Source organism: Rhinolophus hipposideros (genome assembly GCF_964194185.1).
Source record: "Rhinolophus hipposideros genome assembly, chromosome: 11".
Classification (NCBI taxonomy): domain Eukaryota; kingdom Metazoa; phylum Chordata; class Mammalia; order Chiroptera; family Rhinolophidae; genus Rhinolophus; species Rhinolophus hipposideros.
The window spans coordinates 50,298,234-50,322,159 of NC_138057.1; the positions used below are offsets into that span (position 1 = coordinate 50,298,234).

At 47.3% G+C, this 23,926-nt stretch overlaps 1 protein-coding gene across 3 annotated transcripts in view; it reads right to left on the reverse strand.

Moving 5' to 3' along the window:
- Positions 1–878: 878 nt before the first annotated feature.
- Positions 879–23,926, reverse strand: part of B4GALT1 (beta-1,4-galactosyltransferase 1) — a 50,300-nt gene continuing 27,252 nt past the window's right edge. The window contains exons 3-6 of one of the 3 annotated variants that reach the window (XM_081067044.1): positions 8,970–9,157; positions 6,230–6,352; positions 4,050–4,154; positions 879–3,838 (exon numbers count right to left, since the gene is read on the reverse strand). In XM_081067044.1, the coding sequence (XP_080923170.1) occupies positions 3,706–3,838; positions 4,050–4,154; positions 6,230–6,352; positions 8,970–9,157 (549 nt within the window). In that variant the 3' untranslated portion in view covers positions 879–3,705. Of the gene's footprint in view, positions 3,839–4,049; positions 4,155–6,229; positions 6,353–6,535; positions 7,257–8,969; positions 9,158–23,926 lie in introns of those variants that run through there. The other 2 variants (XM_081067045.1, XM_081067046.1) reach the window with 2 other exon arrangements.

Here is a 23,926-nt window from a genome sequence, read left to right on the forward strand (position 1 = left end):
TGTGTTTTTCCAGGACCCATCAGCTCCAAGTAGTTGTTTCAATCTAGCTGTGGAGGGTGCAGTTCACAGTGGCCCATGTGGGGATCGAACCGCCAACCTTGTTGTTAAGAGCACCGCACTCTAACCAACTGAGCTAACCGGCCGCCCCTTGAGTCTTTTTTGTAAATAGGGCTTTATTGAGCCAACAATGTTAGCCAAAAGACCGGTCTTAGGGCATGAAGTCTAAACTACCAGCAGCATGGCTAGCCAGCCATGTCCCTCATCCCAAAGTTCTGCAAGCATTTTTATACATCAAGTAGGGGGAAGAAAGAGGTAGTCTGAAAGAATTTACATAAGTTATAGGCAAAGGGCTGGGAGAAGGTGAAGTGGGACCAACTCTGGGATAGCAGAGTCTGAACAAAGAAACGACCGATCCTGTGGAGTGGCTCTGGAAAGCCTGTCAACAAGCGGAGGCTCCTAGAGTTGGAACGGTGCCTGGCTAAAATAAGCTGTGAAACAGCCACCTGGAAATTAATCTGAAATTCCAACAGGTAAAATAGGAACGTGAGAAGTCTTGTTAGCTGGCCTACAGCCATGAAAGAGTAACAGATCTCTTTCTCTCACTCTCAGGCTGCTGTAATTTAACGTAGAACATCTCAATATTTTTCTTATCAGGTGATTCCAGGGAAGTGTGTGTACTCCAGCTGTGTGATTCCTGGGTGGTACGTGGATCTACCACCACCTCCTGCTACCCAATGCCCCAGCCAGGACACCCCTGAGCCAGGGAGGCGCAGGCAGCAGACCTCTGCTTTCCTCAGATCCTCCCAGCAGGCAGCCCCAGTCCCTGCCCTCCAGCTCTGGGAGAGCCCAAAGCCCTTAAATCAGAAGAGAAACCACCTGCAGTTACAAAGATAGGATCATTTATTCACGTTATATTACTGGATTTTAAAGGCAAAAATACAGTTCTGTTTCGAACACCAGAGTCAGACATTTCCCCCTCCCACTTACAATAGTAAATACATACATTTGCACACACAGGGAATCAAAATACACAGCACAACAGGTCTCTAGGGCAGGAAAGTTACTGTCCTGGCTGTGTGGGGCACCCCTTGGCCAGCCCTGAGGTCAGCAGAGACCCTGCCCAGGCTGAGAGCCAGCACCAGAATTTCCTTTACCCTCCTGTGTCGCCTCTGCTCTCTGATCTTTGCCAAGGCCACTTTACAGGGTCACCAGCAACAGGAAGGAGCGAAATAGAGAAAGGCACAGCACATGACAACTCCATGGTGACAACTTCCAGGTAAAGGAAATGCTCCCTGAACCCTCAGCCCTGAGGGACCCACAGCATCTCAAGCCAGGCAAGCATCCAGGCCTCACATTGGGAGCACCAGAAGGTCAGCAAATGAGGAACGGGTGACACAGGATTTCCCTTGGTTCTCAGAATGAACCACATACTTGACTATTCCAATGCAACATGAAGGAAAATATAACAGGAAAACAACACAGGGAAAAAAAATCTGAATTTTTGTTTTAAGAGTAAGTAAAGAAATTACCACCCAGGGAATTTATCTCCTTTCTTTTAAGGCACTTTGGAAAAGTCAGGATCTGGGATCAGAAAGAGAGGCTTGGGGACAGAATTCTTTGCATTTCCCAAAACTCCCTCTCAGTGCAGTTGTTCTTAGTCTTATGAACATCACTATTAAGGAGCGAGGAGCTGACAGAAGGAATACTCTTTGCATAGCCCAACTGCTTCTGCAGTGAAAAATAAATTTTAATACAAAGGCTTCAGAAAAAGAACCAAGTTCGCATATGAGATGCTCAAAGCAATAAAGGCACAGATAAGACCGGGGCCAGAGGCAACCTCCACGCTGAGGGCTGCTTCCCAGGAGGTCAGTGATGGGGGTCCAAGCTGCCACTAGCTAAAAGGTCCACTCTGGGATTCGACAGCTGCATCTCATGCTCTTAGTCCAGGCTGGACCCAGCAAGGGCGCCCAGTTGTATTTAGAACCTGCCTCATGCATCTCACCCCAGACAGGCTAAGCCTCTCCCAGCAGAGGTGGGTTTGGGGAAGACAGCCCCTGGGGTCAGCCTCCCTGGAGCAGAAGGCACCTGCTAAAAACCTGAGGGCAAAGGGGAGGTTTTAGGCACTAGAGTGGTTGTTGCGGAGTGTGGGTGGGTTCAGCTGAACTTCTTTCTAGATCTCTAATTAAAAGGCACATTCATGCTAGAGAATGAATAGTCTGTTTGACCCTGAGTGCCACAGGCAAGTTTTAGGGAATAGGCAAGAGGCAAAGGAACAAAAAGGGGGAGGGAAAAAGGGGGTGGAAGGAGGAGAACTGGTCCTACAAGGTGGGCCAGGCAGTGTAGGGCAGAATGTACTAGGGAAGCAGACCCCAGACTCCATGGGGGCCAGAATTGAGGTTCCTTCCACCTTCTAAGGCTAAGGGCCAATAAACAACCTGATTGCTGTCATTCACAACTCCACAGCCTAGGGCCCTAATGGGAGGTGGGGGGCAGGAGGGGTCAGATCAAGGAGGTGGTATTATCTCCACCCGGCCAGCCTGGGGAGGGAGAGGATGGGGACAGAGGGGGAGGAGGCAAGAGGAAGGCACGGATGAGGCAGGGAGCTCTAACTGGCAGGCCACGGCTTCCGCCTCCCTGCAGAGGTGCAGAGGTAGGAGAGGAGACAGGATAACACTGACCAGGAGGCCATGTCCTCATCAAAGGGCCCAATGGTGGTTTTGCTCGTGGCAAAACCTAGCCTGCCAGCTAAATCCGAGACCTAGTCGTGGCCACTACAGCATAATTTTTTTCCCTAAAAAAATGCTCAGTTCCCTCCCCACATTTAAAACACCACAATAAAAATACATAGGAAATTCAAGTTCACATAGCATGTTCAGAAAAATAAATTGCCATGATTTAACACTCAACAGCTATGCAAATCTGGATCAACACAAAATCAAGCTAGATCAGAATCAGAATCCCATTTGGTCTTTAAAATACTACAAACTACTATGTTTAAAAAGGTTTACATTCAGAAATCAGACAATCTGGAGAAAGGCCACTGAATGTGAGAATGCCCAAGGCTTTTTGCTCTGGTGGCTAACGTTACCTTGGAATTCACACGTTAGCAGGGCAAAAGGTCCAGGGCTCAAGTTTTAAAATGTTTTTGCTAAGAAAAGACACACACACAGTGATTGTAATAGTTGCATACCACTAGAAGAAGGTGGGGGAGGAGGTAAAATGAGAATGGTTAAACTGTGTTTTTTTCCGTTAAAATATGACAACCAAAAAACATCATATCAAGCTAATTTCAGCAGCACTCTCCAATTTTTCAGAAAATAACAATACACAATTTAAAGCAAAATTCTTACCTATTTCACAACAAATTAGCAGTTTATCGCTGGGAACACGTCCCACAGTCAGCAAATTTGGGGCTGTATACAGCTCAGATTCTTTGGGGTGACACTGTGAACATGCTGAGAACCCCTCAAAGGCTGACAGTTTCTACACTTACAAACACCTCAAAGAGCTAAGGAATCATATGCCTAGCCAAGTTGGGGGCAAAATATCCCACTCGTTCTGGTCACCTGGAAAGGCATGTGAGTGATGGGTGGAGGGGGCTATCACTCTGGTTGGTGAGAATGAGAGGGACCAGCCCAGCACATTGGCAGAGACACAGCAGAGGTCCCTGGCCATTTTTAGGTCTCTTATCAGTGCACCAAAATGCTAGCTTGGTGTCCCGACGTCCACTGTTATTTTGGTATATAACGGGTTTCTCTCTATGTCCAACACGTTATAGGTGAGTGAGTTCAAACCATCAGAGAACATTGTCTCCCTCGTGTGTGCAATTCGGTCAAACCTACAAGGGAAAAAAGGGAAAAGTGGTTGGAGTCAAAATAAAAATCTTAAAAACAAAACCGTTAAATGTTTGTACTTCGTTGTCCCCTACCCACCCCATAGACTGAACCCTCCCTTTTTCCTCGAGGCATGGAGCTCTCTCCAGAGTCTCATTCCTGCAGCCTCCCCATCCTAAAGGGGGGAAAAGGAATATAAATAAACACAGAACATACCTCTGAGGATTGGGTTCATTTTTCTTGTCTCTTGAGTGGCGAATCATCCGACACTTCCCAACCACAGCATTTGGGCGAGATATGGACATGCCTTTAAAAACTAACCTGTAAGGAGTAAAGGGACAGACAAATCATTGTCATAGAGCTGCCATAAGGCTGGGGTCCAATAGCCCCAGCTGCCAAGACTAGCCGCATCCACCATCCTCCTTACTGTTCTCACTTGGCCCATACCCCAACCCAGCATGGCACTGGTTAAAACTCACAACCCCTTCCCCATGTCTTTTTACCACAGGTTCCACGGTGTCTGTTGGTGACTATCACGTGCCAGGCTCTAGGGGTGTCTGCGCTCTTGAAACTTAGTGTGGCTGCTTAGAACATAGGGCTATCAGTGCCAGGATGAAGGTGAAGAGGGGAAGGTGGGGTTGTGCAGCACAGAGAAGCAACTAACTCTACCTTGAGCAAGACTAGGCAGAGCCAAGTTGTGAAAAATGAATGAGTGTCTGCCAGAGCATTTCAGGCAGCACAGGAAAAGGCGGGGAGCACAGTACCCTCAGGGAGCAACGCAAGCTTCCACAGACTAGTGAGTGAAAGGGTCTGCGGTAGGGAGTAGGGAGCAGCTGGAGACGAGGCTGGAAAGTAGGGCAAAGGCTAAATCATGGAGGCCTTTTCAGAGCTGTGAGTGTCCAAAGGGATGTAATATGCAGTGTTTCCCAAAGGTTTTGGGCTGAAGAGGCGTCTCTCTGGTAAGGAATATAAGAATGGAGAGCGGGGAATAAGAAGAGAGGCAGCCAGAACAGGATGGAAGGTTCTGTGCAGGTTTGGGGGAAAGGAATGAGGACCAACACCAACACCTTAACATCAGAAATATAAAAGTTGTTAAAAGGCAGGACTGGCTGCTCCTGAATAACTGTGAGATTTCTGGCCTCACTCCCCACCACCACCACCACCACTGACCTAGTACCTGGCACACAATGAAGTAGGTGCATAATTTAACAGTTAGGTATTTTATTTTTCAAGAAAGCTGCTCCACAAATCGCCCATCCTTCTCGTCCCTCCACCCTAGGGTGTCCGTCCTTGGTGTTCCCTGCCCCCCAACCTTTCCAACCACTAAGGTCCGTGGAGTCACATCAGCCCTGTATGCCATCATATGAGCCCAGTGATTGCCCAGGTGTGGTACTGTGGAAGCGAGTTTGTTTGTGTGGACCCCAAGTTCAGGTCTTCAGTGTCCTCCCCATTGGGCCTACCCAACACAGTGCTCTGCATGCAGCAGATACCCAATATGTGCATGCTTCATAACCAATCTGCATACTCGAAAATTCAAGTTTTCTTCAAGGCCTATGTTAAAGACTTGGGTCTCTGCCAAGTTCTCACACAAAGTTAACCATGACTGACTTGGGTGCTACTCTGACAGACACCTTCTGTTAACCGATCAAATTAGTGTACTCCGATTCAGGAAGGCACGAGGGTGTGTTCTGACATCAAACTCAGCAACAAGTTCAGACTGGCTCATAGAAAGTAGGTTCTTCTTCCCTGAGGCTGTCAGGATTGAAGCCTCCAGTGCCGGGGAGGCCTGGGCAGAATGTGGTTGGTTTCAAATGCTACTGACAGATGGGTTTTTACCATCTGCAACGAAAACCCACATGATAAAGGTTTTACCAGCTTCCAAAGAGCCCCAGAGTATGGATGGGGTGGGCTGGCCATGAAATGATGGTTGTTGGGCCTGGGTGGATCCACAGAGTTTCATTACACTACTCTGTCCTCTTTTGTGTATGTTAAAAATAGTCCAAAAAAAAAATAGTACAAAGATTCTGTGAAGAACTTGGGATCCTGCCCAAAGAAACTTGTTTCACACTCACACTGGACCACACTGAGCTGCTGAATTTTTGCAGAGGGTACGATTACTCCTTCAGTACAAAATGGCATGGGGCACATGTCATATTAAGATCACCCCTTTATTAGGTTCTCATTTTACATTTTCCAAGGCTAATGCAAACATCAAAGAAGTTCATTTTCCTAACGACATCTTCAGCACCTTGCTATAACAGGGTACGTGTAAATCTGGGCTGAGTGGGGACTGCATCCCTCCTGAGGGCCAACCCTTGCAGAATAACCAAGCACTGAAAGAAAAACTAGAAGTGAAGGGAGACAGGGAACAAGGAGATCTAAGTTGTGACCATTACCTGTTAAAAATATCATCATCTTCACCTCCCCAGCCCCAATAATTATTAGGAAATCCATTGATGGTGAGAAACTGTTGTTTACTTAGAGCAGAGACACCTCCAAAATACTGAACATACGGCAGGCTGGGGGAAAAAACACACACAGGGGATCAATGGTTAATAAGCTTTGACTTTCTCAAAACAAAGCTTGCTCAAAACAGAAACACTTCTACAGTTATTTTTATTCTCTGAAATTTTTTAATTGGAGATTTATGAGGGTTTTCTTTCTTTTGTTGTTTTCTGTGTTTTTTTTTTGTTGTTGTTTTTAAGCAGATGCAGATTATTTTAGAGATGATCCAGATAGCAAAAAGTAGAGTCTTCCTGGGGCGGCCGGATGGCTCAGTTGGTTAGAACACTAGCTCTCAATAGCAAGGTTGCCGGTTCAATCCCCGCATGGGATGGTGGGCTGCGCCTCCTTCAACTAAAGATTGAAAATAGCAACTGGACTTGGAGCTGAGCTGCGCCCTCCACAACTAGATTGAAGGACAACGACTTGGAGCTGATGGGCCCTGGAGAAACATGCTGTTCCCCAATATTCCCCCCAAAAAAAATTAAAAAAGAAAAAAAGTAGCGTCTTCCTCTAAGAATACTATGTTGCTTCTGTGGTGATCTAGGAAAATTAGTGACTGACACAAACATAAGCCCAGTTTTTCTGCACCACTCAGGAAACTGCTTCCCAAGTGTCCTGCTCCTGGGCAGGAAAACCTTATCTAGGAGGTCCTAGAATCTGAGTGATTTAGAGCCGGCCTATGCCCGGCCTGTTATGCCCTATCCCACCTACCAGTCTAGTATTCCAAAGGTATAGTGGCTTGAACACTGACTCCAACAGCCAAGATAGCATTTCTGAAGATTTTCTAAAATAAAATTTTCTTAGAAATTTCTACTATATCCTGACATAGCAAAATGTTTAAGCAGCAGGACATCTGGGCTCTCATCTGTGCAAGGCTTTTTGTATTTCAGTATTTCAATGGTTAAGCATCATGGCCTCCTGAGGGATACAGAGGAAGAAACACCGATGAGAAATGTTAAGAATCAGGACGTACAAAGAACATGGATCCTTTAATGGTTGTGGTTTTGTGACGACCCTTGTGTGTGCAATTCCAACCACACTCAGGCTCTTACTGGAATCCAAAGAGACTAAAACCTATTACCCATTATGGAAAACTCTAACTCAGACTTGGAGAGAGGGAGGGAGAAATCAGCCAAGCCATAGAGAACATATGAAAAAAAAAAAAAAAACCACAAACCATTATAATTTTCAAATACATGTAGGAATTCTGACTGTAAGTATCCACAGGCAAAGATCCCTGAGGGTCTGCTTTACTGAATCTAAGGTGATCTATTTGTAATAAGGTGTCACCATCACTGAGGTGCCAAGTCATCCACCTTTCGTTTTACCTCACAGTACAGTCTGCACTTGTCATGGGACTGTTTGAACCAGAGGTAGCCCTGCCAATAAAGTTTTTTGATAATCTGTTTTTACAGAAATGGACTCAGTCACTTCAAGAGTACAAACTGAGTTGACAAGATCTGTTTTTGCTGTCTGTGCTGCTTTCTCTTACCTCCTCCTGCCCCATCCCCCAAGGCTAAGAGGTTCTGGGAAAACAGACACGGTGCTGTGGTAAAGAATTCAGTGATCACCATCATACTTCAAGGGAAGAATTAAGAGCCAGGGTGTGAGCCTGTGTATCTCAAAGAGAAGAAGACACACACAAACAGGGAGGGAGGGAAGATACGAGGGCAGAGAGTGATATTTAGAGTCAATTTTTCCCCCTTTAAGACAGCAAGTTTAGGGCCTTTGATCTGGAGGAACAACTTCATAACATCCCCATATTCATCTCAAAGGCCTCATGCCCTCTGCAAGGGAGGACACAAAGGATTATGAGAATAAAATGAGTACAAAAGAAGGCATTTGTATCTAAACCAAAGGACTGCTAGCCAGCCCAGGCCAGCCACACTGTGGTAATTGGCCCAAGGAAGGGAGTCTATACACATGGCACCTACAGCACAGCTTCCTGAAGCTTCTTACAGCACGGAGGCAAAGGTCAGGTTATGCAACTGATAGGTGATTTTTAAACCATTTTTATGTTAATACAAATATGGGTAAATTATGGAACAAAATACACTTTTTTTTTAACGATCAAACAATGTACTACAAGGTAATTTTCTACCTACGACAATATGCTTTGGATTATGCCAGTGTCCCAGGGAGCAGGCATCAGCTGGCTTCCTCACTCGGGGCATTTTGGTGGAAACATTTGGGCCCCAGGTTTAAGCAAAAGCCTGTGCGTTGCTGAGAAACAGCATCATGTTCCTTCTTAAAGTACCAAGGAACATTTGCTGAGGTATCCAAGTCCAAGTATTTACTGGGGGAAAATGATTCCAGTTTGCTTCCCGAACTGTGGTTAGGGAAGGGGAGAGAAACAAGGAAACATAGCATCTATCTGGAGCCTAAAGACGAGAGCCATCCCAAACATGAAAAACTCTTCTTGTTTGGATGTGCAGAGATTATAAGCATTTCTGGACTCCATTTTGCTCCTCAAGTAATAACTGACTTGGGGCTTCAAAAGCACCCATTTCTCAGCGGAGGCATTCTTCTCCAGAGCCTAAAGAGACACTCCTGGGCTGGAGGAACTGCATTTCCCAGTTGTCGTATCCTAGAGAAACGTGTTTTCTGTGGATTCTGGTGAACAGCGCTTACCTAAATCCAAACTTATCCATTGCTACAGAAATGTGCCGTGGCTGTGAAAAACACCTGTAGGTGTTACGGTCGTCCATTGGAATGAGGTCCACGTCACTAAACACGAAGCAGTTGTAATCATAGTCTTTCAAGGCCTCACGAAAGCCAATGTTGAGGAGCTTCGCACGATTGAACATGGAGTCTCCAGCCTAGTGCAGAGACAAAAGAAGGGTTATCAGATGCCAGAAGGCCTTTGAGCAGAACACAGGGATTGGTAAGTCGGCCACTACACATGGTCATTAGTCCTCTCTCAGGCCTCAGTTTTCTGCCCTCATTTACAAATTAATACCAAGAGGTATGCCTGCGTCAGTAATCCCCCACATCTCGGAATTATCCTGCAGGACTTACAAATGTGCGAATGATATATGAACAATGTTGTTCCCAATGGGGTGTTCATCATAGCGAAAGATTGCAAACAATGACATAAGCATCACGAGGGAACTGGTTAAATAAATCATGGCACGTCCATGTAATGGAATAGAGCTATTTAAAAAAAACATGGAAGCTCTAAAAGGAAATGATCTTCAAAATAGTATTGTTAGGTGAAAAGGCATTTAAACATGCGTCATTTATTTATAAACTGTATATAGACAATAGAAACAGGGTGTATGAGAGAGGACAAAGCCTGCTTCAGGATGCCGACCACTGGGTCCCAAAGCACCAAGTCTATTCATGCAAAGGTATTTCTTATTTTATTTACTTGTTTATTTTCAGTCTTTCCCACTAAAATGTATGCTCGATGAAGGCTGGAATTTTTTACTATTTATTCACCTACTACCTCAAACACTGCCTGGCATAAAATAAGAGCTCAATAAATAACCGCTGGATGGATAGATGACTGGATGGATGGATGGATGGATGGGTGGGTGGGTGGGTGGGTGGATGGATGGATGGATAGACAACTGATGAATGAGCTTCAACATGCAATGGCTGAGAGCAATCCTTCCTGTCGTGCGGGGCAGCCTGCGGGGTCTCAGCTCCCACTCCCCACATAAGAACGCAGGACATGGTGAGGCCAAAAAGGAGCACCCACGGAGCCATAGATAGGGGAGTTATACCACTATATTCTCGCTGGCGGACAGGTTGGAGACACAGGAAGCAGGAGCCACACTGTCCACAATCCGCCTAACTGCAATCTGCGCTTGCTAGCTCAGCCTCCATCTTCTTGCTAGCCCCCATTTTCTGCTAGCGTAGCCACAACAGTTATACTCATGGCCAATGGCTCACTGGTTACAGCTGATGGCCAACTAGCCACAGCTGATGGCCAGCCAATCACAGTTGATGGCCTGAGCCAGCACCTTTCTATGTGAGGCCGAGAGCCGGGAAACTGCTTTCTGGGGCTCTGTCCCCATACTTCCTATGACGCTCCAACCAAATAGTCCCCTCAGGGTCACCAGCATGGATCTCTGATCTTACCAAGTCCCGTGGCCCTAAGTTAGTAAGGACACTAATAGCATCAACACTGCCATCCTTACACTTACCAGTTCATAAGCCCTTCCACACATGTGCTCTCATCCTGACCAGAATCCTCGTAACAACACCATGAGGAAACTAAGGCCACATATGGGACACAGCTGGAACTAGAACCCAACTGTCATGCAGGGTGTCATGAGGGGTCTCTGGTCCTGCTCCCCACATAAGAATGCAGGATATGGTGAGGCCAAAAAGGAAAACCCATGGATCCATAGATAGGGGATTCATACCACTATAGTTTCGCTGGCGGCCGGGTTGGAGACATAGGAGGCAGGAGCCACATAATCCACAACCTGCCATCCGCTTCTCTGCAACCAACCTCACTTGCTAACTGCAATCCGCCGTGCTAACTGCAATCAGCCTCTGTAATCCGCAATCCACAATCCACACTTGTTAGCTTAGCCACGGCAGTTATATCAGTGGCCAATGGCTAACAGGTAACAGCTGATGACCATCCACCACCCGAGCCAGCACTTTTCCACATGAGGCCGAGCCTGGAAACCGCTCTCTGGGACTCTGTCCCCACACCAACACTCCAGAATCCTCACTTTATGCTCTTTCCCAATATCTCTTGGGATCAACAAGATCAGGGCCCCCATGGGGAAAAATGTCCCACCAGGGCCCGCAGTGGCTACACAGTTTCAAAAGGGGGATACCCAAAGTCCTCTCTCCAGACTCCCGAGGAGACTTGCAAACTGGTGCTCCACAAGGCTACCTGTGTGAATACAGAGCGGGAGGACAGCACCACAACCACCCCGCCTCAGGTGGGTGACTCAGGGAAATGAACCACTTAAGGAAAACAAGTACCAGGAAGCCAGACAAGCAGCCCAGAGAATCCTGAATGAATTAAGGAAACCTCTTACACAAGAGCCCCTTGTTCAGCCCTTGACAAAGCTTTCTAACCATATACGGTGAAAAGAGAACACTGACCAATGGCACACACTGTATTCTTTGGCTGTCCCACCAGTTATCTAAAATTCTGCCTTAAGCTAATTCTGTGTAAGTCATGAGGCAAAAAGTTCAAAGTTTAGGGCCTGCATGTGAAAACTATGAAGTTGTTATTATTATTATTATTGTTATTATTATTATTACTATTGCAACAGTACATTGCTAATATTCACTGGGGGATACGATATACCAGGCACAGGATAAGTGTTTTACATGCACGGCGTGTCATTAATCATCCTCAACAACTTTGTGACAGCCTTCACCCCAACCCAGATCTACTTCATTCCTCCCACACCCTTCGACATTTCGGTGATGGGGAAAGGCCTGCACCTGGTAATTTCCATCTTGCTCCTCCAGCCCCATGAAGACCCGAAAAGAGTTAGCTTTCGCTGAACATTTTTAAACACAATTCAGACCCACTGAACACTTTTCCAACGAGTGAAAGTGCAGTGTCTAAACATAGCCTCTCCACACCTGTGTAGCAGAACCCTGAGGGTGGCTGCCCAACACTCCCTTCTCTTAGCACACTCCCCAATAACAGAAGAAGGGGGCTCTTACCCACAGGACCTGGTCTCCTGGCCACAACTGTTGCCTGACTGAGACTTTTAATGAAGCATTTTTTCTTTCCCAGGAACTGGAAATTTGGAGCCATAAATGCGTACCTCTGGGAACGCATGCGAAGCTCCTAAAACAATGGCAGCCTGGAGGAGGAAACCAAGGAGCAGACCTGGTTCTGCACGTTCCCATGTGTGATGCAACAGTTCCTGCGACTCAATAAGGCTCTCCAGTATCTGGCCCACACTTAGAACCTGAACTACACATCCCTCCTCCCATCCTTCCTCCCAGCCTGGCCTCACCTGTGTGATCCTGGGAGTGGGGAATGGCAATGTACATTTTTGTAGGTGTTAGCCCCTAGAGAACACCAGATCAGCAGAATGATAGATAAGGAAAGAATACATCTTCATCTTCTTCCCCTGGGATAACAGAAACGTCAGCTCTAGGCTTCTTTGGGTGGAATGCTGTAACACTTTGGTAACTTTCTTGACAAGAAAGGCCCTGGCAAGTCCACCAACCACCGCCAACAGCAGGTGCCATTCCTCTCAAGGGCTAGGAAGATGCCCAGCCATCATTCCTGCCCTCCTCACTGGCACATTCATCCAGCGCACCTGCTACCTCATTCATTCAAGGAAACATTTATCAGGCACCTACTGTTGGCCAAGCTAAAATGTTATGACAGACACACGCATTTTTATCCCAGGAATGCCAGCTTTTTTATTCATTAGCTATGTGACTTTGGGCAAAGCATACCTCTAGGCCTCAATTTCCTCATTTGGTCATAGGGCGACAACAGGTAGGTATTAAAGAGACAATGCATGGAGAGGCCTTAGCACACTGCCTGGCAACAACGTCAGCTATCATCACGACAGCATAGGTTTTCCCATCCATCTTGAATACTCAGAACTTTCAAATTTCTCCCAGAGATCCAACCTGAAGATTCCTCCTCCTCTCATATTTGTGTGTGTCCTTCCCATTCAATTTCAAGATTCCTCCCAAATCCTGCTTCTCTGATGGAGGGGGATTTCTTAAAAAGATCAAGGATCCGGTAAGTTAGGCTATGGCTCACATTAGAGTCTCTGTACATATTAGCAGAGGAAAGAGACCTTTAGAGACGTGAAATGCTTGGGAAGTCACACTTGGTGAATGGGATCTAGTGCACTGGAAGGTGATGGTGACCCTACGAAAGACTGAGCTTTTTAAAGCACAGGCTTCATTTCATGTTAGTAGACAAGAGTTATACTTATCCCTTCCTTCTAGGACAACTGGCTCCTCTTAACAGAGGGAGAGCACAAAAGGAAAGAAGAAAGGCAAAAAGGACATGGCATTCCTACAACTGGGCAGGGCAGCTGTCGCACTGACCACAGCTCGCAGAGAAGCCTTTTATGACTGGGCATACAATCCTCACAGCGGGTGTATGAGTTGGTCTGGCAGAACCAATAATGGCCCGTACAGAGAAGACAGGAGCCTCGGTTTGGTCAGGCATGCTGGCCTGGTGTAGAACGAGGAGACTTGAGATGGGAGGCCTGGCACAGGCCTGAAGGAGAGCTCCTCAGAGGAGAGAAGAAAGAAGCTACCTTCCGACATATCATGCAGCAAACCAGTGCCCTTCTGGCAGATCTGGGCGGCAGAGAGGCGTGTCTTTAAGAAGTATCAGATGGCTCTCGGGGGCTGTTAAAACCTTTTTCTGGAGCCCTCATTTACAGTAAAGACAAGAGAGAGCAAACAGTATGTCCACTGAAAATGGAATCTTCCTACACTACTGATGGGAATGTAAAACGGTGCAGCCATCTTGGAAAGCAGTGTGGCGGTTCCTCAGACAGATCGAGTTACCATATGACCCCGAAATTAAGTACATACCCGAGAGAAATAAAAGCACATGTCCACATAAAAGCTTTTACACAGTGTTCACCACAGCATCACTCACAATAGCTACAAAGTGGAAACAGCACACACGTCCATCAATAGATGAATGGATAAACAAAATGTGATATATATCCATATAATGGAATATTATTCAGCAATAAAAAGGAATGAAGTACAAACACATGCTACAACTTGGATGCGCCTTGAAAACATTATGCTAGGTGAAAGAAGTCAGTCCAAAGGATCACATGTTTGTTAGGATTCCATTTAAATGTAATGTCCAGAATAGGTAAATCCACAGGCAGAAAGAGTAGTGGTTGCCTAGGGCTGGGGAGAACCGAGGGATTGGGAGTTAAGAGGAGTGAGGTGGCTTTATGGCATAATGACAATGTTCTAAAATTGGTCTTGTGGTGATGGGTGCATAACTCTGAATATACTAAAAGCCACTGAGTTATAGACTTTAAATAGGTGAATTGCATGATGTGCGATTATATCTCAATAAAGCAGTTACCAAAAAATAAAGAAAAGAGCAAACCAGCCCCAGAGACAGAAGAGGACCAGAGGATCCTCTTTCTCCTCTCATATATTTACTGAGTATCTGCCTCATGCTTATCAATAGGGATACAGAAAAGGAAAAGACACAGGCCCACTTCTTAAGTGTTTTCAAGTTAAACAAGCAATTGTAATAGATGATTAATGCTTTATAATGGACAGCTGGGAGAAGGAAGAGGAAGGGAGAGGAGGGAAGGGGAGGGGAGGGGAGGGGAGGGGAGGGGAGGGGAGGGGAGGGGAAGGGAGGGGAGGGGGAGGGGAAGGGAGAGGGAGGAGAGGGGAGGGGGAAGGGAGCGGAGGTACTGGGCCAAGCACAAATGGGAAAGGTGGAGATGGAGACACTAACCTAGTTAGTCCTAGGGGATCGGAGAAGGCTTCAGAAAAGTTAGCCAAGTTTAGTGGGGAGGCCTGATAAGAGTATTCCCTAGGAGAGAGCAGCATTTGTAAAGGCTGTAAGGAAAAGGGAACATTCAAGGAACTACAAGAAAGACAGAATGTGGAAGCCAGAATAAGACTTGAAGGGAGAGGTGGGCCAAATCATAGAATGGAGAGGGAGGCTGGGTACTCTGCTAAATACTCGGGCTTTATCTTCGGTTTAGGCCACAGGGAGCCTTTGAAGGTTTTAAACTAGGATTATGTTTTGAATGTCAAGAAGGGCTTGTGCCCCACCCCCAATTGAAGGCAGGAAGACTAATTTGGAAGCTGCCGCATGATTCATGAGACCTGGAGACCAGGCAGTAATGGTGGGCAAGTGGAGAAGGCATGCCCTGGGGCCAAGGCAGGGCCTCCACTTCCCCACTTCATGCCGCCCCTGCTCCCTGGGCATGAGCACTGCACTTGCAAGCAGCCTTTGTGGGGCTTTTGGGACAGACACCCAAGTCTGGTCCAATCCCTAGGCAAATTCTGACTGTAGTTAAACCAAGTGTTGCCTTCCCCTGATTCCAACAGGGGACAGATAACCAAGTAGGAAAAGCCATGGCTCCTGCTTGTCCAAGTTCTAATATTCTCTAGAAGATCTGTCACACCACCCTGCTTTCCCTGGATGTCAGGCACACATGTGCTCAACAGCAGATTTGTCCCCAGACCACGATGGCTCGGGGACTGACCATGCCTGGTCCCCTCTCCAGCAAAAGACACAGCAGCAGTGAGGTTGGAAACATCAACCCCAAGCCAAGACACTCGAGGAATCAGAATTTCTGTGATGGGAGAGACAATGTCACTTCTGGGCACAGGCTCTTGCCCATCACAATGCCACTCCTCTCTGTCCCAAAGCTCTCACCCCATCAATCCTGAAGCAGGTCTGCAGTCAGTGGAAATGTTTGCTGAAACACCCTCCACGTGCTTTTTTCTGTGCCCACTGAGACACCGAGGAAAGGCCTGGACAAAATGGGTGGTAGGAAAGCAGAGGAAGCTCTGGCTGGGCAGTCCTGCAGCGGGACCTAAGGACGGTAGACAGGCTGGCTGGGAGGTGATCCCCAGAGATTGCTGGGAAGGGCCTGGGATTATACAAATGCTGAGTGTGTGGAGGGCTAATAGCAATTCACCCATGATTTCATAGCAGTTGGGCCTCTGGTTTTTAACCATAATAATATGGTAGCCCGGAGCTTGGACAGACCTTCAACAAAACCTGGATCTGCGACTTAACGTTTTTCACTCCGTGAGTGAAGGAAACGAACGGGCCCTTCAGGATCAGGAAGCTGACAGGTTGGTTCTCTGCTTGACAAAGTAATTCCTTACAAGAGTGAGTACATCCTTGGCCCGCGACAGACTAGAACGTAGGTCAGAGGCTGTAAATTGCCTTCAGAGAGAACTGAGCTAAAAGAACAGTCCGTAGGGATTCTGGGTGAGGTGAACACAGAGGAGCCATAGCAGACTGTCTGCCTCTCTCCCTGTTCCTGAGGCACTGACTTTCTGCACAAAAACACTTTAGAAAATAAAAGCCTTCTCTTTCAGAAAGCAATGTGGCTGTTTATCTTAAGAACTATAAAAATGTTTAAACCATTTCTGACCCCATAATCCGGTATCGAGAAACCTAGCCTAGGGAAACGTAAATGTGCAAGATGCAAACACAGAATAAGCTTCACACTCAAAGATGTTCATCTTGGTATTATTGACACTAGTGAGAAAGCGGAAATGACCTACAGGCCTGCTGCAGAGGAAAGGCTAAGTTAATTACAGTAGAACTGCATGCTGAGTTACTATGAAGGCATGGAAAGTGACGATTATGAAGACTAGGAAACAACATGGGAAGAGGCTGATGATACAGAAGTTAAGAAAGAAGCAGGATATAAAAGTCTGTATACATACAGTATGAGCTCACCTGTGGCTTGATTTTAAGAAGGCAAAATCTCTACACAATGGGCGGGCATTTCTAAGCAAGCCCACAGTGCTCACGGCCTTCCCTGGGAGACCACAGGACCCGGACATGGCACACTGGCAGGATTATTACCCAGCTTCCCCCTGACCAGCAGGGCCTGGGCTCTGGGTTTGATTTGGGGGACATTACCAGGGTGGTGGTGGCAGCAGTAGCAGCAGTCACAGCAGTAGTTAGGTCAACACTCCTTTCTCTCTCTCTCTCTCTCTCTCTCTCTCTCTCTCTCTCTCTCTCTCTCTCTCTCCCTCCTCTCTCTCTCTCTCTCTCTCCCTCCCTCCCTCCCTCTCTAGGAGGTGGAGGGTATAGAAGAGAAGGTAGGTGGAGAGTAAGAAGCAGATCACAGAGAGAAGCTCCTCCTTCAGCTGGCTTTGCTACAAACAGAATTAACAAGTAAAGGCAAAAGGCCACCACAGGAAGGAAAAAAAAGAAGAAAGAGAGAAGGATGGATGCAAGGGAGCGATAAGGAAAGAGGCAACTGTCAAGGCTGCAGAGCACAAAGGGCCCATTTTGCCCACCCTTGTTCCAGGGCAAAGGCAAATTCCTAATAAGTGGTTATTCCATCCCGAAGTCAAGGGTGACCAGAGAAAATGGCATTTCCCAGAAGAATGTCTAGGGAGGTGATTCACCAGCCCGGTGAGTACCTTTAAGTGCTTCAACACATTCCCCAGGAGAACGGAGCAAGTCATGGACAGAGAGGGGGAAACACAAAGCAAAGGAGACATCCGATCACTGGGGCAGCGCACAAACAGTAGTGGGACACTGACACTCTCAGCCCTCCCACAACCCTCTGTGGCCCCAGGCTCCAAAAAAATCCCAGTGCTCTACGGAGAGGGTGCGGCAGGACAGGATCAGCCTGCCCATCCCGAGCCCCATTCCTGCACACATCAATCTGGATGCTGACAGCTCAGAGAAGAAATGGAAGGAAGGGGTGGAGGATGGTAAACAGAGATGAATGGTCAAGATAGAAACCAAACCCGTGGGGGCCACAGGCCCAGGCAGCTGTCCTCAGGAGTCGGCTTCACCCCAATGCATCTGGGCCTCATTTAGAAACCAGCTGCCTGGCCCAGCGACAGAGATAAACTGCTGAGGTCTGGTGACAGATGCTCTTACTCACGAGGGTCCGAAGGGTTCCCTCCAAACCTGCCCACACTTGGTCCCAGACAAGCAGTCTGGAACCACCTCACAACAGTGCAGAGATGAAAAGGAAGACGGACAAAATTCCAAAGCCAGACAAAACCAGGTGCCCCCTCTGCTACCTCCACACCCCAGCCCTTCAGGCCAGGGTTTAGCTGTCAGCATAATTGGGCAAGCCTCCCAGAGGGTTCTGAGGCTGTTACTCCAAAGCTACCCACTCCCCACCCAGTGACCCCGTGGGACTCAAGCATTGCCAAGTGGATGTGGAGCTGTTTGTTCCCCAGTAAGGGAACTGAATGCTCAGAGAATAAACATGGGAAGGTGAGGCATCACCTTAGGCTTCAGGTGATCTCTGTCCAATCCCAGGTCCACCGCCCAGTCCTCATGGGACCCAAGCAAGCTACTCACCTTCATAAGCCTTCCCTCGGCTGGAACCATGAGAATAACCATTTGCCTCACTGGAGGGTGCTTAGGATCAAACTTCAAAGTGAGACCATGAATGATGTTCAGTCCAAAGGACCAGAACCATAAAGAAATTTTATGACTGTCAATAACCACAGAGTTAAAGGAGGTTCTCTGCATTCTTCCAGAAAAGGGAGGCCAGCCCAAGAGCTGTGTCCCAGGCAGCCTGCGCTGGTTAGCAAGGAGCAGGAAACCGGCGAAGGGCCGGGCAGGTTCTGACCTGGCCTGACTGGGAAAGGAGGCATCACTGCCAAGAGAACAGGGAGCAAGGGGTCCTGAGAGTGGGTGTCAGTACATAGCCAGGAGTTACAGGGAACAGCTCTGTGCCCCAAACTCTAAATGAGCACTAGAATGTGCATGGAGCTGTGTGGTCGGGGAGAGAAACGCAGTCAGACCTGGGGGGCTGGGAGTCCAGGGACCCCCAGCTGGGGTGAGCACACACACAAGCAAGCACCCCTCATCCCTCCCGAGGAAGCGCTAAGTGGCCTGGGAGTATCAAGGAGAGGGAAGTCAGCTCCACCCAGGGCTTCACAGAGCTAATGAGGTTGGGGGGCCTTAAATGGACAGCAAGTGGGAGGGGAAGGCAGGTAAGCAGGGCAGAGGGGACAGCATAAGCAAAGGCCCCAGGCAGGAGCACAGAGAATGTCTGGGTAAAGATGGCGATACCAGCATGGCTGTGACACAAAGGGTGTGACGGAAGCCTGAGAAGGAAATGGGTGGAGGTAGGTCAAGGCCGAACTGCAGAGGGTCCTGGGTGCTGAGCTCAATGCTTCAGGCACTTCAGACCCTTGCCTGTGGGCAGTGGGGACACACTGAAGGGTTTAACGAGAGGGCGTGACATGGTCGGAACTAGAAAGATCTTGGCAAATCAGAGGCGCCAGAGGATATATAAACGAAATTGGAGAGAACGGTCCTGGGCGCTGGCTCCAGGGCAAAGATCTGCCATGGTGATTACAAACCCACCTGGCCAGGTGGGCCTGTACTCCTCACCTGTGTGGTAACTTTTATGATGGTTAATTCAACAAACATCCTTTATTTCTTAATTAGGGCTAGTGTTATTAAATGGCAATCTATCTTCCGGTTACCTTGGGTGGTTTTAAAAGCTCCATTTCATGATTAAAGTACAAGGAAATGCCATGTGCAACCTGCCATCTGCGGTGTTATCTTGATGTTGACCTCTGTACAAAGGTCCCAGTGCTAGACCTCAGGTAGGACATGGTCCCTCAGAGCAGCACCCTTGGCTCCAAGATGCTGGATGTGTCAAAACCCTAGCAGGATTCTCCAAGACTGGTGGGCTAGGACCTGAGGACAAACAGCCATGCTTGTTCTCCATCTCAACCGGGAAACCACCGCCCAACCCCACTAACGTAAGATGTAAGTTGTTATGGTGATTGGAGGAGCCTAAATCAAAATGGGGGAGTTAATAGCTTCATGTGGACAGAGGTAGGATCCACAAAGGCCCGTGAAAGCTCACCCGTGTGTGTGTGGAGCTTTAGATACCACCGTACTCTGAAGGAGCTCCTTGGCTTGACATGGTCCCTACATCCCCTGAGATTCTGTCACCTGACAGTTCTCTCTTTTATGTCATTATCCCCTATCCTGTGACCCCAGGGAGGCCACACACACAAGAGGGAGAGTATCGATGCTGGTACTGAGTCACTGAATGAGGATGAAGCAAGAGGCAGGGAGAGCAGTCAGGATTTATCACCACAGTACTGGGCAGAGGGAACATGCAGGAAGAATGGCGGTGGGGTATGGCAGTGAGAAGAAACTCAAATCATAGCAATAAATAGCTCATGTTTACTGAGGGTTCATCATGTGCCAGGTGCTTCACAGCGCCATGCCATAGGTGCTAAAACCTTGTCCTCCCACCAGTGAGGAAACTGAGGAACTCAACTGAATTTAAAGTGAAGAACTCAAGCCTAAGGTCACTAGCTGGGAAGTGGCAGAGTCAGAAGCCAAGCAGTCTGAGCTGGAGCTCACTCCAATCGCTGGATACCGGCTCTGAGAAACACTTTAGGGGAAGGAGAGCTACTGCCCATGCAGTGAGAGGGCTCTGGACTCAGGAACAGGGGTTTGAGCTGCAGCTCTACTGTTACTTATGTGACTTTCTACTTCCCCTCTCTGAGCCTCAGTTTCTTCACTTGTGAAATAGTGCAGATGTTGTCACACTATCTGGCCTCAGGGGTCCAGGCAAATCCCAGCAAAGACTGAAGGGGAAGTTAAAGGATAGAGGTGGCGACATGGCCCCTCTTCAAGTAAAACAGCACCATTGTGACCCACTGTAGATGGAGGGTTGTGTAGCATTTTAATGCGGCAAAAGAGGTTCCGTTCTTAAAAACCTGTTTGAAAACCCCTGGACTAGATTTCTCAGAGTCCCCCCACCCCCATTTTAAGGATTCTTTCTCTCTAATTTTAAATGGGGTGTGGGGTGGGTGACTAAAGAGGCAAAATGACAACAGGGTGTCTGTGACAGGGAGGCACTGACTCTAATGAACCTCTTCTCTCAGCAGTACACAAAGGTCAAAGCCAGATGCTATAAACTCCCTTTCTGCCTCTAAAATTACTATACAACAGGGGACACTGGAGGTTTCTCAGTTGTAAATGGGGAAATAAAGCAAATGTTTCTCCTTTGGCTGCTTTTTTAAAAGGCTTCGGTTTCCTATTATCACTTTATTACGTGTTCTTTACAGCTACGACACAGGTAATGTTCTTTACAGGTAAACTAGGGCAGAATTCAAGTTCCTTCTTAGAAATGGTCACCTGGACGTCGGCCTGTATTTTCCCAGACAAATAACCAGAGTGGAGTTGGAGCAGAAGAAATAAAATTAGCTGGACGACAGGGAGATAAAGAGGAAAGACTCTCCTAAGGTGAAAAGCTAACCCTTGCAAGAGAAGGAAAAGGTGAAGAGGCAAAAAGACAAGGATGAGGGAGGGAGGAGATGATACCGACAAAGCAAGAGGAGGAAAAAAGACATAAATATGTTTGAAAAACTAGAAATAAAATATTTCCAATGCGAAGCAGCAAGTAGGAAAGACAGGAGGGAGGGAGAATGGGGGAGTCTCAGTATCCTAGAGAAAGTAAGGAGGTGGGGGGGAGCTGCCTGCTTTCCCCAAAACGTGATCCAGAAAACATTCATTACTTGAGATGGTTCTTGGAAAACAGTTCTCCAGTCAAACAGGCTCAGGAGACACCATGTGCTGAGCACTTCTGGAGACTGTACGTACATTAGTACCTGAAGGCTCTGCAGGAATGGGAGAGCCTTCACATTGTTCAAGCCAGCATTCCTCAAATGCATTTGGCGTAATCTCCATTTTGGAAAGCACACTTTGGAGAGAAGCCCCGGTTTAGGCAGAGTCTAGTATTAGCCAGCTCGGTGGTGCCACTGGTCCATGCTGGCTTGCTTAGCTTTTCTGCCAGCTTGGACTGGGGCAGGCAGGAGTTTATAGCTGGTAAAGGACATTTGGAAATCCGTTGTTTGAAACCTGAGGATTATCTATAAATTATGTCATAGGAATTTAAGATGGTGGCTGGATTTTACTGGTCCAATATTTGTTTTGACTTTATAATCAAACAGAGAAGTCTTATATTCACCTAAAATATACTATACATGTGGGATGCCAAAAAAATGTAGACACTTGACTTGTATTCATCTTTTGTCATTGGTGTATATTATTACAATTTTAATAGTTTCCTGTCTTAAAATGTGTATGCATTTCTTTGGCACCCTCTGTATGTGTACACACACACACACACACACTAGCATCTTCCCCTCTAGTCTTCTTTGACCATAGGTAGTCACCTAAATTTAAAAGTTCTGCATCATCACTAACTCTCTTTTGCCTTCTTTACCCAAGTATACGTTTAAGTGTGTACTTAGATGCCGTCCAGACCACAAATATCTATCTTCTGCTCAGGAAGATTTGTGGGAGACCATCAGATGTCTTGATGAATGCGATCTGACATCATTGTGACTAAATGTATCACTCATCCACTGGTGCCGTAACTGTTAAAGAGCGAAAGGAGATGCAGCTGTGGCAAGGATTGTTCTTAGTAATCCCTACTGGCTCCCGGTGATGCTGTCTCCCTCTTCCAGGCACTCACTGCCATTGCTTTAATAACAGGCTCCTGACTCTGGCCATGATCAGTGTATGCTCAATGGCATCAGACAAGTGTTCTTTGATAACAGGGCTTTTCTTAAACAAATACTTGTTGGATTGAAGTGGCCTGGGCATTTACCTGTTCTCTCTTACATTCTCCAATATTCTTAGAAGGAGACCCACAACAGTCTTGCTCACAGATTTCCTGTCTCTGCTTCACTTGGCCAAGCTTGGACTCAAACAGCCCCAAGGGGTTTGCCCACCAGCTGCCCTCCCAACCTTGGGCTCAGTTCCCCCGTAACGGCGCTGTTCTGCTCTTTCCTGCCTGACAGACTCAGCTCCCACACCTGGCCCTGCCCTTTAACTTCTGCTATTTTTATACCCAAAGTTTATCTAGATCTCCAGGAGCGTGAAAGGCTCATGTCTGCCTTTCAGTTCCTGTTCACTGGCCCCAGCTGAGATGCCCATGTCTCCCTCCAGCCTTTAGAACCTAGTTTGTATCCTAGGTTGGAAGACCAGGTCCTCATTCTCTCCTTTCTGAGCTTCCAGAGCATCTGGCAGCCACCATCCAGTCATACGTTATTTGGGATGGCTAACAAACTATTCCCTGGAAGGGCTCCACTTGCTATGAGTGGGGAGGGAGGCTTCGGGGCAAGTAGAACTGGGACCTTACACCTTTTTAACATCTCCCCGCAGCAGATGGTACAGCGCTATGCACGGCAGTCCTCAGAAATGCGTGATGGACACACCGCTGCGGATACCAGCTTCCCTTATGGTCCAAGGGAAGGCACACAAAGTCCCTTACTTTGATGGAATCTGTCAACTACTGACAATCTTCCTGCCTCATGCAGATCCAAAGTTTATCTTGAAATGAAAGGGACATTGGGCCTTTTAGAAATGGGCATACTCTGTCTCTTCTGGCGAATTTCAATGAAATTTGGTATATAGATAAGTTCCATGTGTTATTGTACCGAGGAGGTTACAGTCTAAAGATATGAATTGAAGTATTCAGAATAAACTTGAAATATCAAAGTTATACTCTTGGAAAAATAATAATGCTCCTCAGACTGGAAATAAGCAAAGCTGTTTGAGCAGTGCTGCCTCTTAGGTAAATCAGATTCTCCAGGTCATAGTGCTGGAGAATGACATGTCTTCAACATTAGTTTCTAAGCAGTGCTAAGCCCAACACACACGTGGCTCAGACAGTGAGCTCTCTTCCCTCAGACTCAGCCCAGTCACGGAATGCTCAGCCGCCCACAAACCAGACTTCCCCAGACATTTAGCTGGAGCCTGGCATCCAGGCCTGAACTAAGGGTGTTGTGTCCTGTGGGTACCTCAGAAGATGCCATTAGACCAGATAACTTAAGTGGCCTAACAGTCTGACATCTAAATGGGTGTTTCTATTTTTTAAAAGGAAAATACACAGCTACCCAAAGACAGGAAAATCAGTGCT